The sequence below is a fragment of the Ammospiza nelsoni genome, chromosome 9, assembly GCF_027579445.1.
Source record: "Ammospiza nelsoni isolate bAmmNel1 chromosome 9, bAmmNel1.pri, whole genome shotgun sequence".
In the NCBI taxonomy this organism is placed as follows: Eukaryota; Metazoa; Chordata; class Aves; order Passeriformes; family Passerellidae; genus Ammospiza; species Ammospiza nelsoni.
Window position 1 is genome coordinate 36,403,128 of NC_080641.1, and position 16,548 is coordinate 36,419,675.

Below are 16,548 nucleotides of genomic sequence, written 5' to 3' on the forward strand. Positions count from 1 at the left end.
CCCACTGCAGCTTTACATTCCAAAGGTATGGTGTACTTGAAACAGGAACATACAGAATCTTCAAAAATACTTAAACAACACAGTTTTAAGCTATGCTTATGTCTTTTACTCTATTGCCCTGAAAGTACAGGGGAAAAAAAATCTTCTGATTTAGAGTGAAAAAGCAGCAGCCTATACACTGAATCAATGCTGTCCACTTGCCTTCCTTAGGTAATCACCTGAAATCACAACAGTATGAAGTCTATAAAACATTACAATCATCTCTTTTCAGACAACTGATAAATATGTCTGTAAATAACTTTTATATGGCTAGTTTTCTATCAAACTGTTTCTTTTTGTATTAACCACAAAATCAATACTGTCAATTGTCAGAAACAGAACAAGCAACTAAGAGCCAAATATAAAAAGGCAATAATGACACAAAAATATTTGTTGCATACTATTTTGTATTATTATGCAAAATAAAATGTTATTAAAAATCTAGCTTCCAGAAAAATATTTATTTTGTTAATTTTGTTGAAATTTCACACCAAATAAGGAATTCACAGAGAAATCAATGGCTGCCATTTTTCTTGGTATCCTTGTTTTAATAAACCCCTAAACAACACTGCTGTGAAACAGTACTATTCAAGAGCATATATTTTATTCGCCACAGATAATTTCCAAAAGCATTGCTTTTCCTTTAAAATACAACTGGAATAAAGAGCAGTTAGAAGCACATTTTAGGTAACTATCAATACAGTCGATACTTAAAACTCCCGTGCGCCAGGCCCAGTCACTCTCCAGTTCCTGGCACTCTTCCGAAACATGAGTTTATGATTCCCTGAAGCACAAATTACAGTAAAATGCTTACACGGGCTTTGCTGCTAACAGGTGAATGATGCAGGTGACTGGAACCAGCCTAGGACACCCAGCAAACAGGCGGCGAAGCAGCACAAGCCGGGGCACGGACACGGCCGGCGTTCGGGCCGGCGGGCCGGGGCGGGCCGGCCGCAGGGCACGGCGCTCCTCCCACGAGCGAGAGCAGCAATAGGAACTCGCCGGAGGCTCTCCTCGCAGGAGCCGAGCAAGGCGGGGGGGGGCTGTCGAGCCCAGGGCCGCCCCAGCGCCTCGGCCCAACGGGCGGGCCCGCGTGGCACCGCCCCGGCCCCCGAGCACCGCCCCGCCGGAGCTGCTGCGGCTGCCGGGCTCTCCCGCCGAGATGGCTGCGCTGAGGGCGACGCGGGTGAGCGGCCAGGGCGGGTGAACGCTCGGGGGACACAAGACCCAGGGAGAGGCACGGCACGGGACGGGACGGACCGCGGCGCTGCCGGTGCTAGCGGCCAGGGGAGCCCGGGCGGCGGGGAAGGGCGGCGGGATCGCAGAGGGCGAAGGGCGGAAGAGGCAGGGCCAGCCTGCGTTCCGCCCGCCGTGACTGTCCGGACGGCTGCGGGCGTAGGGGCTGCCCCGGTGGGGAGAGCTGGCGGGGCTGGGATCCACCCGCTGTGCTGCTTTTCCTGCCTCGCAGTATTACCCGAGTTTACGGCCGTAATCCTCGCGGTTCGAATGGGTATTGCCATTTGATGTTCTTCACTGGCGATACTGCACAGCCCTGGGGATCCTCATGGGGCAAAGGCCGCGTCGTGCCAAGTGTGTCTGGCACCTCTCCATTTAACGGTGGAGACGGCTTCAAAACACCGGGATTAGAGTTCAGGGTATTTTATCCAATGCATTTCCTTTAGCGTACGTATGTTATTTCTAAAAAATATGTGTGAAAATATGTGTGAAATATAATAGTTGGTTTTCTAAAGTACAAACTTTCTACTGTATTGAACCACCAATAACCTCACAGCTTCAAACTAGAAAATTAAAACCATTCAGAATTCATTTAGCATTGCACATGCCTTTTTCTAGATTCCCCATTTTCAGAGGCATTCATGAGTCTGAATTACTTGAAAGGCCCTTCACAACCTCCTAGTAGCAGTGTTGGTTTGCCCTAAATTGATGCAGCTTGGCTGCTGGTCCTGAGTGTTGCTGTGAGAGTGAGGGAAGAAGTCTCCATCTGAAGTTGGTATATTGTGGCTCAAAAGTAATGCTTTAGGCAAAGGAAGCCCATAGGGAGGAAATTACTATTTCAAGTTCAGCCTCCTGACATGTTACCCCCGCAACAAACTCTTGATAATTCTTTTCCTTTTTGCCCTGAGATACATGAGGCAGAATCAAGGTTAACGACCCTTAGCTTATAGTTGTCCCACTGTTTTCTGTGATGTGCATCTTTTCAAACAGGTTCTATAGCTCTTTTGGTAATAAAGAGATTGCATCACTTTTGTGAGTAGCTTTGTCGTACCCTTTTCCTGGTAGCACATTCTTCCAGTGTTAGTCTTGCTACACTGATGATTGCATTTGTAATTGCGACAGAATTTATACAGTAGTGCAAGGAAATGCAGTAGGAGTTGTATCTGAACATCACTAGCAGTAGTTTGTCACTGAATCCAACTGTTCCTCAGAGTTAAGCAGTGAGAAAGTTGACAAGCAGACAGATGGTTATCCAAATTTTTACATGTAGCAAACCCTCATCCTTTGTCATCTCATCAGTCATGCAGCTTCCAGGTATGAGTCCCATCTGTCCATATTTCTTGGTGGGGGTATTGTTGAGTTTTTCCAGAGTAATCTTAAGTGTTATCTTGCATACTATATTGCAATAGACATAATTTCACTGGTTTAAATTTTACAGCTTCTTTCATATAGGGTATCACTTTCAGCATTAGTTTGAATCCACTTTTCCAAGTGTAAACAAAACCTTTTGGTGGCAAAGCTATGCATTAGTCTATCAAGAGCTGCTCCTTAAAAAAAGAAAAGAAAAAAATTTAAATCATCTGGCTTTTTTTCAACCTCATCTTGTCTTTTTTCCAGATAAAATAAGGCATAAATAATTCTGAAGAATCAAGGTCTATCTAGATTTTTGTGGTATTGTTTTGGCTTTTAATATGAGAGGTAGCAGTAACAGAAAACTTAGCAAGATACTCTTTTGCAATGTCTATTGTTTCTAAAAACTTGAAATTAATAATATATTACCTACAGCAAAATGCAATCCTGAATTATTAATAAATTGACAGTACCAGCACAGTATGCAAATATGTCATAGCCTCTCCCTCTTCCCTGCCTGGAAGTGTTCCTTCTGCATTTCTTCACCTTTGAACTTTATAGATGTTTCCAGTATCCTCTGGAAATACTTTTTTCACTGTGTTGATATCTATTATTGGCAGTATTCATCATGCTTCTTGAGCTGTGTTATAACCATCTATCATATAGCATTATTATTAAGAGCACAGTTTATCTACTATAACTTTTTTGAAAGTACTTGTTGCCTCCCCAGCTGTGTAACTTTCTGCAATGTCCTTGTCTTCTACAGTTCCCAGTAAAATTTCTGTGATTTTTTTGCATTACTATCAATATTTTTTTTTTATGCTAGGAAGTAAGTGACTGCTCTGATCACAATTAAAAAAAAAAAAAAGTCTACATTTTCACAGAAGAAAATCAAGAAGAAGCCTTTCCTTAGTGTTCAGGCAAATTTGGTTTTGCAATATTAATTTGGGCCATCCTAAAAATTATCCAATTTCATATTTTTCACTAATTTTCAAACATTTCAGAGATTCATAGCTCTTGAAGAGAGTAAACCATCCTCTTAAATTCAGACATGTTTTTGCACAGTATTAAGACATTATGAAAATGTAGCCACAATATTTGGGGCTCTAAACTTGAAAAAGCAGAGAAAGTATTTACAATGAAAAAGAATGAATTTATGGTAAGTATTAGGAGAAAAAATAAACTTCAGATAGCTGTCTCTCCTGTTGGAGGACAATAATAATCACCAAGTGTCAGTGGCAGCAGCTTATTAAAAGAAAGCAGAGATTAGTGTAGGATATTATCAAAATATTCTGATATATTGGCTAATAGGTAGGTTGTTTTTAAAATCTTGCTAAATCTGAATGTAGGTAAGCATTGAGTAATAGGATATTCACTAGAGGGCCAGAAAATGAAGTTTGATGAGTGTGTGTATAAATGAAAGAAATATATATTGTTGTGCCTCTGTGAACATAGATTTTAATTATACTTAATAATTTTTAAATACTCAATTGCACAATACTTAAAAGTGCATGCAGTAGTTCACTCATCCTTCGTCCCGTTAAAGCCTGACATTCTTGGTAGAGGTGTCAGTTCATGTAAGTGCTGCTTGCCACAGGAGGAAAACACAATGTAGCCAGTAATTGTTTTATCACAGTAGTAATTGTATTTTACTTGATGTGACACAGTTTCTAGAGAGGGAGTCTAAAGTTGGGCTGCAGATAGGTTAGTAGGTTTAGGAGGCTTGAGCTGTAAAGATCTTACACCTCATGTTCTTTTCCTCTCTAGCAAATGCTTCAAACCATCACAGGGCATGGATGGAGGTCCTATTCTAGTAAACCTGCTCAAAACTTACATGTAGGCAAACCTGGAGCGGGCTTTAGCTTTGGTAAGTAGTACCGTTTTTGAAAGAAATGTAACAATAACAGGCAAATTGCAGAGTTAAAAAGAAATCATATCCTGTATTGTAGTTCACCGTGATTTTAAGATGAAGGTCTTTGTTCTAAATATATTTCTAGTAAAAAAATAGTTTGAAAAGCAAAGTAACTTTATTCTTAACTGAGGCAAGGCAGATATGTTTGTAGTGTTCTTAAGGTTTTCTTCTTTTTTTTAACTCATGTCTATGATAAGTTTTTTTTATTGCCTGAGTGTTTTAGCTTTGAATACTTACCTCATTGCTCTTTTCAATGTTACACTACCTAAATGTAGTCATAGTTGAACTTGGTTATCAAGAAATGCAAAAAAAGAAATTTATCTTCATCTTGGCATATTATATATAACATATATATGCAAGCAAATTTAGGGGATCAGAGCTAGATGTTTGAAATTGAGTCAGGATCTTTGGGCAACCTCTGTATTTTTATGCTTTTAATTAGCACAGCATTCTTCTTATTTCTTTTGGTAATACATTTTATGTTACACAGTCATCTCTGCTTCGTTTTCAGTATTTTGTGGATAATTTCATCAGACAAGTAAGTGCGTGTAGGGGTTGATCAGAGAACAACAGAAGTTTTCTCCCAGGAGGAGAAGGAATCTGAACATTTTTGCTTCCTGGAGAGCCCCAAATAGTGGTGGCTTGGGTTATCCTGGAAGGATGCTCTTGTTTTCTTTTTTATCATAGTCTTGACAATTGGCAAAATAAAAGACAGCAGAGGATTTATGATCTTTTTCTCTTTTTTAAAATAGAACTTACTGATGAACAGAAAGAGTTTCAAGCTACTGCTCGTAAATTTGCTGTGGAGGAAATTATTCCTGTTGCTGCACAATATGACAAAACTGGAGAGGTAAATTCTACCGTAGTGTAAGGGAAAATTTGGGGAAAAACAGACTTTTATCTTAACCTGCATAAAATTTAAAGTTTTGGTTGTTATGAATCAGAAGATGATTTTACCATGTCTGTTTCAGTATCCTGTTCCACTTATAAAGCGAGCTTGGGAGCTTGGTCTTATGAATTCACACATACCAGAAAGCTGTGGTAAGTAAACATTCTTTTTAATCTGTAAAATTAAACAATGAAAAGACATTAGATGAGATTCCTATGTGTAATTATGGATTCTGTACTGTCGCATTAATAGTTGCATACTTGAATAATCTAAATTTAATCAGTAGGCAAGTTGACACATACAAGTGTGGTACTAGGTATGGGTGTAATCAGGAGACAAATTAGGCAGATTATGGTTTAGTAATTTATGACCAGATTTTTCTACCGTGATTACAGCTGCTTAGTGTTCCCCTGGTGCAGTGTCAGCTGATTAGGCAGAGAAATTAGAAGGTCATGTTTTGTTCTAGTCTCTGACACAGGCTGGAGCAATTTAAGAGTTTATTCCAGAAGGACAGTTTTTTAGTTTAGATTAAGTGCAGTACAGCAGAGTCCTGACTCATAAGCTGTATGAGTGATACAGACAAACATGATATGCTAGAGAAGGGTTTTAGTGAAAGGAACTCATGCCTCATAAAATCATTGAAGTTCTCTGAAGTAGCTAATAAATGTGTGAGCAGGTGATAGAGAATGCCTGAACTTCCAAAATAAGTTTTAAAGATTATCAGGTTTCATATTGGCAAAATTAGCAGCACAGCCTTGCTAGGTCTTGTGCTATTTGGGATGTCTATAAATAAACGGAGAAGGGCATAAATGCCATAAATGCAAAGGTGATAGAGTTTGCTGATAATACTTAGTTATTCGGCACAGAAAAAATGATCTGGTTCAGACAGCTGAAAGACAGAAAAGGTCACAGAAGAGAATGAGAGTTAAAATGGCAATGTGATTCCAAAAAGAAAAAGTGATGCACATGTGAAGGGAAAGAATCAATCTGAACTTCACAGAGGAAAGGTATGCTGTGCATTAGATACTGCCTCTCAGAAAAGACATCTTTGGATCCTGTGAACATGAGCATAATGCTCAGAAGTGGTCAAAACTGTAAAATCTAAGGTCAAGAGGGACTCTTAAGGGAATGAATTAAAAAGAAGAAGGCATAATTATGCTGCCTCCTGAATGCAAATTGCACTTGCTTCTTTAACTCATTATATAGTCAGATCCTTCCTTCTCGAGAGAGTATTAGGGAAATGGAGAAGGTTCCTAAAAGGATGACAATGAATATAGAAGTTTTATCTTCCGTGTGAGATGTAAACTCTATAGGAGAAATTACTAAAACGTTAGTGTCATGGGAGAATGTGAAAAGGGATTGGTGGTTCACTGTCCCTTTCAATATAACTAGAAGGCATCAAATTATGTCAGCAGATGCTAGATTCAAAACAAGTAAAAGGAGATGGTTCTGCATGCAGTGTGGAGTTAATTTGCAACTTATTGCCCCTGTAGGATATAGGTGCTAAAATTTGACATAGATTCAAAAAGACACTGGTTAAATGCATATAACAGATGTCTGTCAGGGGTTGGCATAAGAAAGATACCAAAGAGAATTATTTCTTTGACCGAGGAAGTCACCTGAAAGTTCAGGAAAATATTTTTGAGGTAGTTGTTATTGTACTTGTAGGTAGTGTTGGCCAGTTTCCTGTAGTGTTGGCTTCTGTCAGAAACAGATTACTGCGTTGGCTGTCTACTAATATGGACACTTTTTTGTTCCCAAATGCTTTTGGCTCAGGGGCCCTTTCTCTGCTTCCTAGGAACTCTTAATTCTTGAATGTACAGTAGTAAAAAAATGTGAGTGGTACATTCTTGCCACTTTGTGCAAGTTGTCCCACGTTAATCAAACAATAACTCTGGACACGTGACACATAATTTTCAAATCGCCTGCTACTCTTCTGATGAAGCTTTATTTAAAAAGCTTGTGTGAGAATGCCTAACCAAACCCAGTACACAATCAAACGTATATGGAATAGTACACTCCCATAAGTATGTTGTGTAAATCATTAATATGAATACATTATAATTTAAATCCCCTTGAGTAACTTAAATACTGCAACCATAGGTGGCCTTGGCCTTGGCAGTTTTGAAGCGTGCCTTATTACAGAAGAGTTAGCTTACGGATGTACAGGGGTTCAAACCGCCATCGAAGCAAATTCCCTAGGGGTAAGTTCTGTCTTTTCTTACATCTCTTAAACTATAATCTTTACCCTTGAAAGAGCCAGATTAACAGTCTAAATATTTTTTTTTTCAGCAAATGCCAGTTATCATTGCAGGAAATGAGCATCAGCAGAAAAAATACTTAGGAAGAATGACAGAAGAACCAATGATGTGTGTAAGTATAATTGCTATACTGCAGAATGTTTCTAAACCACTTTAATTGTATTACTCCTTTTTTTTTAAATTCCTTTTTTTGCAATTTTTTTTTTCCTGAACACTTATATGTACTCACAACTTAGCCCTGTTTGATTTATATGTAAACAGTGACATTTACTGAAAGGTAGCGAATACCTAATGAGATACATCCAGTAAGTAAACAGAAGATATTAAATTATCCTCATCCTAAGTCACTTACCAAAAATAATAGGTTTTTTTTTTCCTTTCAAGAAGGGTTGTAGAAGTTTAAGAAAAATACAAGGTTTATGTAAGGAGACCCTCAACTTGGATGGGAATGACACTCGATTTGTGATCTCAAATATTACATAAATAGTACTTGTTACGTAGAAAGAAGTAAAGATTTGTCTGCAATGTATATCAATTTACAACTAAGCCTCCTAAACTGAACGACTCAGTGCTCCTATTTTCAGACTTTAAAGATCCTCAGCTTTCACATCAGAATTTTTGAATCCTGGAAGTAGTAACTTAAGGATTACAGAATGTTTCTGTTTGTTTAAAAGCCAATTTTATGTATTATTATGGATTTATAAAGAAAATTAACCTTTACTTGGCCAGCGGTTGGAAGGGGGGAGGGGGCCAAGTGTAGGGTTGTTTTGGGGTTTTATTGGGGAGTTTTGTTTATTTGGTGTTTGGATATTACCATGCAGTTCACTTAAACCTTGATGCACATAATCTGCGTGAATTTGTAGCTGACTAAAGATAGAACTTTTATTCCACAAGAATTTGCATCTTAATTTCTTTTAGGCTTACTGTGTAACAGAGCCTGGAGCAGGCTCTGATGTGGCTGGTATAAAAACAAAGGCTGAGAAGAAAGGAGATGAATATGTTATTAACGGTCAGAAGATGTGGATCACAAATGGGGGGAAAGCAAACTGGTATGTTAACTGGTGTCATAGTTCTATGCCGTGTCTTTACCCCACCCCTCCAACCTCAGTTAAATTCTTTAAAGACCAATCCTTTAAAAACCTATCTTTCAGACACAAATCTGAATGTTCTCTGTGTTTCAGCAGACTACATTTTAATCTCTGCCCAGTTTATGAGGATCGCTATCAGGATAGCATATAAAATGCAGTCTTGAGTGCTAAAAAGAAAAGCCTAAAAAGAAAAATGAGTGATGACATTATGACTCCACACTCAATAATAGCCTCTTGAACCTTTCGGCTATCAAAATTAAATGTGATTCTACTAGAAACACCTCTGACTCCTAGTGAAGCTAGAAATGCTGTTATATTGTAGTGTTACTTTTTATTTTCTGAAAAGAAAACATTTTCCATCTGTCAAAGATTGCAGATATGTCTTGTGTTGTCTGGAGTGTGCTTTTACAATGTAAACCTCTTAAATCATGTCTTACATCATGTTGATTCACAACACAGAAATTTCCCTGAATTCAAGTGGAAGAAACTTTATACATTTACCCAGAAATTGAATTTTCTTGTTATTTTCTTGTTGCAGGCAGACCACCCACCAAAGACAAACTGTCCGATTTCTTTTGACCTTACTAAATACCACAGAAGTGATTTACAGCTGTTTAATTTTTAAGAGAGATACTTATCTACAACTTATACTTAGAAAAATAAAATCAAGATCTTTGAAGTCAGATTATAACTTTTACATCCAAGAAATTATGTTCTAAGCATTAATTTTTATCTACATGCAATGAATAGGTTTCTTTTGTACTATATGGGAAGCTGTTAATATCATAAAGACTTACAATACATGGAAAAGGTAGGGAATATTTGCATGTTGATCTGAGCAACTTTACGAAATATTGAATCTTTAAAACTTCTACTCTCTTGCTCCCTCTTATTTTATTTTCAGGATGGGCAAGAAAGAAAGGCTGTTAACTCATAGACAAAATTTATTATATGGTAGAAATGCACATAAAAATGTTTAAAGTGCTAGATAAATATATCTTGTTAATTGTGAAGATAAACTGCATCCATCTACTTTGTTTTACACTAGGTATTTTTTGCTAGCACGTACAAATCCAGATCCAAAAACTCCTGCAAGCAAAGCCTTTACTGGATTCATTGTGGAAGCAGATAGTCCAGGGATACAAATTGGAAGAAAGGTGAAGACTGTATTTCTTGTTTGACAAGTCAGGAACTGTTGTTCAGTTCTAAACCAACAATAAAACAAATGTACCACTAAAGAAAAGATACTGTTACACAACTGAACAGTCTCATATGCTTATGTGCTTACGTGTGCTTATATATGCTTATCTTTTAATTTTCAAAACATAGAGGAACTATGCATGAAACATAATTTTAAAGCGATTAATTCAAAAAAGGAATTATTCAGAATGGTCTAAAGTAAGATGACTACTTTGGACGTCTGCAAAGAGTCTTTGAAAACGACTATATTGGCAGGTGCCAATAAATGAGAAGTAGTATGCCTTGAAAAACTAAGAAGCAAGCTGGACAATTTTGACTGCAAATACATATCTAGTGAGTTTTAATTTTAGCTAGTACTGGTCAAAGAAGACACCTTAGAGATACTGATGCTACTTCTCTCTTTACAAAAATTACTATTTTTAATAGTAGGTAAAACTGAATGTGGAACATTAGTCAAGAAATCTGAAAACTTGAAAAACTCATTTATTTATTCACTTGTAGTATACCTGTACTTCCTGCATATTAGATTCTTTCCTTTTTCCACTTGCATCTAAAAGATAGTTGAACTAGAAGAACACAAGAACACTGCTTACAGTGACAGAACTAATTTCATATTAAGGAGAAAGTAAGCTGCCCAACTTAGACAAGTTAAGGGCATACTGGTCTGCAAATACAAAACTAGTATGTGTCTGGCACGTGGTAATTTTTAGATTGGGTGTTTTGAGGAAGAAAAACTATGCTTTGAGTGAACAAAAAAATGAAAACATAATGTACCTTTGAATAATCCAAATTAGTAGCACATCTGTAAATTTCCCACTTCAGGAAATGAATATGGGTCAACGCTGCTCAGATACAAGAGGCATTGTCTTTGAAGATGTGAGAGTCCCAAAAGAAAATGTATTGATAGCTGAAGGAGCTGGCTTTAAAATCGCAATGGGAGCTTTTGATAAGACCAGACCACCCGTAAGTATCAGGAAAAAAATAGGTTATAAAATATAGCAGGAATTTCTGATTTTTTATTCTGGCCTGTATTAAATTTAGGTAGCAGCTGGTGCTGTTGGATTGGCAAAAAGAGCCCTTGATGAAGCTACTAGATACGCTTTGGAGAGAAAAACCTTTGGGAAACCAATTGTTGAAGTAAGTGTGGGGGCAGACAATGCATAAAAGCTTATGTTTTCACACTAGATGTACTACTACTGATTTTTCAAGATTATTCCTTAATATTTATATATTTATATAAATTCCTTCGTTTTTATATTATACCTCAGCCATTTTGTGGTTTCCAAGTTTATAGGTTGCACTATAAGTAAACTTAGCTATGTGGTAACTTCAAGTGTTTTTGGTAATTTATCAATGATAGTAGGAAAAGCAGAAAGAAAACTCTGTCCCAAACCTCAGAACTTACATACCAACTGGGCATACTTAAGTTCTTCAGCACTAATAAAGAGGGATCTTCAGGAAAGAAGAAAACATCTGAGGTGTGTGGAACAAGATATATTGTATTAGAGTACATTAGAATACCAATAGAATACATTGCCCATCATGCTGCTTACCAGATCTGAAAAAATATGAATGAACAACAAGAGAAATACCGACAAATAGGAAAGAACAACTTCAACTGTTGTTTCATCAGTATTTAATCCCTATGACGAGAGCGTGATGCATGTTCTGTATAACTTCTCTTGTACAACTTACTGAGTTTTTTGAAAAAGATCACTGCATTAAGATTTTATCTTTCCTTCATGTCATAGAATTTTAAGCAGGCAATATTAACCTAGTTTATTTCATCACAGCACCAAGCAGTGTCTTTCTTGCTTGCTGAAATGGCAATGAAAGTTGAACTCGCTAGGATGGCTTACCAGAGAGCTGCATGGGAAGTTGATGCCGGTCGCAGGAATACCTACTATGCTTCCATTGCAAAGGCATTTGCTGGTGACATTGCAAACCAAGTAGCTGCAGATGCAGTACAGATTTTTGGAGGAAATGGATTTAATACTGAATATCCTGTAGAAAAGCTAATGAGAGATGCTAAAATCTACCAGGTAAGTAAAAGAGAAAGTGGTAATGCATAGATTTTATACAGAATAAAGTAATGGCTACTTACTTCAAATCATGATGTGCACATATTAAAAAAAAATCATTTGAGAATTAGAGCAGTAATCCTTCCATTTAAAGAAACAATCATTCAAATCAGGAAATTACTTCATACTAAAGTCATTGCACTTGATAAAAACTGAAACCGCTTAAGAGAAATAAATTATATTTTGTGGCTTTTGGGTTTTTTTCCCCTCTAATGTGGTAACTCATTGCAATTCTTGGATTGTCAATTTTGAAGTCTTTGAATTCGTAGGGAAAATATCTTGATCAAAATACCAGTGCTTGCTCTGGGATTCTGTAAGTAGAAGTGGTTTACATATCATACTGTTCTTGAAAATCTCTAGAGATGCAAAACTTTTGGCCATCTGTCTGTACCCTGGACTGATGTCTTTTTATAGTTCAGCTGTCTTCTTAGCCTGAACACTAAAGCAGTTTCTTACCCCAACGACTTATGAGGGAAGAGATGTTTTTTGTTTGGTTAGGGTTTTTGTTTTACTTTTCCATTAAACTTTCCGTTTGAAACTTTGGTATTAAAAGCTGTGTAGAATGCTGGGGTTGATGTATGAACAGTATTGGGTATCATGGTTGTGTAGTTTAAACCCAGCTGGCAACTAAGTTGCCACACAAGGAAGCTGCACACTCCCTTCTCCTTCCTCCCTGCTCCTGAGGGATTGTGGAGAGAATTTGAAAAAAAAAAAAGTAAATCTCATGCATTGAGAATAATTGAAATAAATTTAATAATAATAAGTTTAATAATTGAAATAAAGTAACTTATAATAATAAAAGAGAGAGGCAGATAGGAATAGAACCCAGGAAGAACAAGTGATGCACAATAAAGTTGTTCACCACCTGGTGACCAATGCCCACCTCGTCCACCCACGGCAATCAGCACCCTCCTGGTCAACTCCCCCTAAGTTCATGTACTGGCTGTGACTCTCTATGGCATGAAATGCCCCTTTGGCCATTCCAGGTCAGCACTCCTGGCCATGCTCCCTTCCAGCTTTTTGTGCACCTCCTCACTGGCAGATCACAGGAAACTGAAAGTCCTGGATTTCCAGTAAGCACTACAGAGCAAGAACTGAAACATGAACATGTTACCAACACTATTCTCACAAAACACAGCACTGGACCAGCTACTAGAAAAACTATTAACCCTATCCTAGCTGGAAATATGACATGAAAAATTATTACCTTGCATGTGTTGTATCAATAGAAGTGTGACAAACTAGAGTGATTATCCACTTTTTTAACAAGACCCTTTTGTACTCATATTTAGCCCATAGTTCGCTGTAATCACCCAGGTTTTTTACTGCAGTGTTACTGTCAAGAAATTATTCCATGTCATGTTGTAACTAGTATATTGGCATATACTATGCTGCAGTTCTTAATTCAGCAAGAATATTTTAATTCATTCAGCAAAACCAGTAATCTTCATTGACATCTAACACTGACACTAATTGTGACTAGATAAAACATACCAAAGTAGATGATTTCAAGAAATGCACATAGACCATGACCTCTAATGATTGTTAGCTATAACAGCTGTCAGTCCAAGATTCTAGGCAGTTAATATTTGTCTTACAGCTGACTTCAAAATGCAAGCTAATATTGCCACTAGCCAAGAATTTATTTTTCTCAGTTTAAGGAAAGACAACTGCTATGTTGGTATCCAAAGGTCCCTGTAACTAACTTCACTTCTGTGAGTGAGGAAATGAATGACTAATTGAAATCTGTGATTGGGATTTTTTTCCTGTCAAATTGCATGCTTTTTTAGAGAATGATGGTGCAAGGGTTGATTGAGACTGATTTGACAAAATTCCATTATTACATAGTTTTTTCATTACAGTGATCTAAATGCATGGCTAAGTAGGTTTGTTTTTGTAATTAATCAGATTTAGTATTAAATTTTTAATGACTTGTCAGTTCCATTTCATCCCCAAAAGAATTCAGGAAGGGGTTTTGTCTTGCAATCATTTTGTCCATGTCTCTTGATTATATCTTACACTTCACTGTGCTTTGCTGTGTTACTGCTCAATTCCAGATGGTATATACTTTTGGCCATACATTGCATGCAGAAAAACTTGATTTTTCAAATTATCTTTCGTATGTTTGATCGTTTTTGGTATTACACAATCCTTTTATTGTGTTTACTGATAACATTTTTACATGTCCTTACTGTGCCCTAGTTTTGTCTGGCTAGAAATCTTGGCTACTTTGGTAAAAACTCTTAGGTTTGGAAACTCTTAAATTTGGAAAACTTTCTTTCTTTAATTGTCAGAGAGTCTTGAAACTGTTTCCATCAGCTTACAAGCCAAAACCTTTCCTGTAATTACTTAATGAGATTGTGAGTTGTGATATCTTTGATTGATTCCCATGGCTGTGCCCATCAGCAAGTGCAAATGTAGTGCAGTAGGAGCAGTTTGGTAGACTGCAGGAACAGCTGCTGAGACTCTGACAGCCACACTCTGAGCAGTTTGAGCAGGCCGGGTTCATAGCAAGCCTGTTTCGTCCCTTGGAATGTGTGTCCCTGACAGGCATCCAGCTGTTAGGGTCCAGCCGTAGGCTTGTACCATTAGGGCTTTTCTAGGGATTGCTGAATGTTTAGTATGGAGAGAAAGCAGACTTCTATTTCAGTTGGTTTTAGAAGGCACCTAGTACTCACAAAACACAGTCTGCTCTGTGGACTGGATCAACACAGGGTAAGCAGCAGCAGAGAAGTCACCCTGGGAATCAACAGCTTGTTCTGAACCAGAACATTAATGTGAACACAGGTGATAGGATTCTTATTTTTAAAATGCTCTTTAAGTTTCCTGGAAAGATTATTCCTAGAAGTGAATTTGCGTGATTTCCAGCATTTTGCTAAACCAAGTTTTGGCAGAACTGGGAGCTGAAACATTAAAATCTCTAGACTATGTTGCCTCAGTCCTTGCATTACATTGCAGTATGCCTGTGGAGCATATGTCCTCCTTTGGCTTTAGAACTTTATAGTTGCTTTTTTGTCTATTTTTGACTTTGCTGCCAGCAAACAAACAGAAGAGAGGGATGATGCAGGCTGTTTCTAAAAGAAAATGCAAGAATAAAGAAAACCACAAACAAAACTGTGTGGGAGACAGTACTAGTTGACAAGAAGCAATAGAAATAAATAGATCAAAGACAACAGACCTTGAAAGGCTAGTTAAAGAAAACACTTAAGGACAAATCATCTCTTCCCTTCTACCCATGATTTCAGATCCTACTTCGAAAAATCTCAATAATGTATTTTCTTCCTTAAATAAGAGGAATGTTGTCACTTATTTTCATAAGAGCCTTACTGGCTTTAGATAGGTGCACCTGAGAGAACAAGACTTTCTCAGTATCTTGTATGATTTACATTTAATTTAGTCCACTGTGATTACTCCGGTACACTGGAATTTCCTCTGTTTTCTTCTGTCTTCCTGCACATCCTAATCCACACTGGATTAGTGCCATGGAGGTTTACAAATGTATACCCGTTAAAACCTTTTTAAAAATCACCCAGTAACATTATTGCAATTCTTCTTTTCAGATTTATGAGGGAACTGCTCAGATTCAAAGGATGATCATAGCTCGTGAACATGTTGGCAAATATAAGGCTTAAAGAAATGTATAAAGTGTGTCTGGTGCTGCTGTAGTGTTCTGTGCTCTTATGGAAGAAGATTTTAGTGTGTTTCTCAATAGAATTTAAAAGAGATAAAATTCCTTTATAATATTTTTATTCTGTTCATTATTAAGCACTGATTCTGTTCTCAGTATAAAATAAGATAATCAGAGTGTAATTTTTGACAGTCAATGCTGCATTTCAATAAAATATTTTTAAGAGAAGTGTGGTTGTTTTGTATTAATTTTGCTTGTCATATCACTTTCACTGGACAACTAACCCAAAATACTATTTCTGAAGTACAATAATAGCTGTATTTCAGTTTCTCTATGCTCTTGCCCCAAGCAGCTGAACAGCCATTCCAGTTGAGCAGCAGGAAAGCCTGCATTGCTACTGTCTGTGTGTATCTGTGCTGGGGATTTATATACTAGTCAGATTCTGGCCTTTATACTCTGAAGCATGTACATATTAAATGAGGATCACTTCAAATGAGAATGTGTAGCTTTCCCTTAACAATTACTTACAATATGTTTTTTATTTAAAATCCAGTATATTTAAACACAAAATCAGAGAGTATGCAGAGTTGGGAGGGACCCACAAAGACCATCAAATCCAACTCCTGGACCTGCACAAAAATCCCATTCTGTGCCCAAGAGCATGGTCCAAATGCTGCTTGAGTTCTCACAGCCTTGGAGCTGTGACCACTGCCCTAGTGAGCCTGACCATTCTCTGGGGGAAAAACCTTCCCGTAATGCCAAACCTAAACCTCCTGACTCAGCTCCAACCATTCCTTCAGGTTCTGTTACTGAGCACCAGAGAGATGAGATCAGTGTCTGTCCCTCTTCCCCTCACAAGGAAGT

General features: G+C 37.5%; 1 protein-coding gene across 1 annotated transcript; it reads left to right on the forward strand.

The window, feature by feature from the left end:
• The first annotated feature begins 1,131 nt into the window (after positions 1 to 1,131).
• On the forward strand, positions 1,132 to 15,912 carry ACADM (acyl-CoA dehydrogenase medium chain). Its single transcript, XM_059478503.1, has 12 exons — positions 1,132 to 1,225; positions 4,393 to 4,492; positions 5,290 to 5,387; positions 5,509 to 5,578; positions 7,530 to 7,630; positions 7,719 to 7,799; positions 8,606 to 8,736; positions 9,824 to 9,932; positions 10,798 to 10,938; positions 11,017 to 11,112; positions 11,769 to 12,017; positions 15,617 to 15,912. Exons 1-12 carry the CDS (start codon positions 1,202 to 1,204, stop codon positions 15,686 to 15,688), a joined length of 1,272 nt encoding a protein of 423 aa, XP_059334486.1. The 5' UTR covers positions 1,132 to 1,201; the 3' UTR covers positions 15,689 to 15,912.
• Positions 15,913 to 16,548: the final 636 nt, after the last annotated feature.

What these genes read in the sequence shown, in the direction of transcription:
- ACADM (XM_059478503.1), top strand. Translation starts at nt 1,202, where the DNA reads ATGGCTGCGCTGAGGGCGACGCGG. An exon ending in CAGAAGAACCAATGATGTGT is followed by an intron (nt 7,800 to 8,605) that starts GTAAGTATAATT and finishes AATTTCTTTTAG; the next exon opens with GCTTACTGTGTAACAGAGCC. An exon ending in TTGATAAGACCAGACCACCC is followed by an intron (nt 10,939 to 11,016) that starts GTAAGTATCAGG and finishes TATTAAATTTAG; the next exon opens with GTAGCAGCTGGTGCTGTTGG.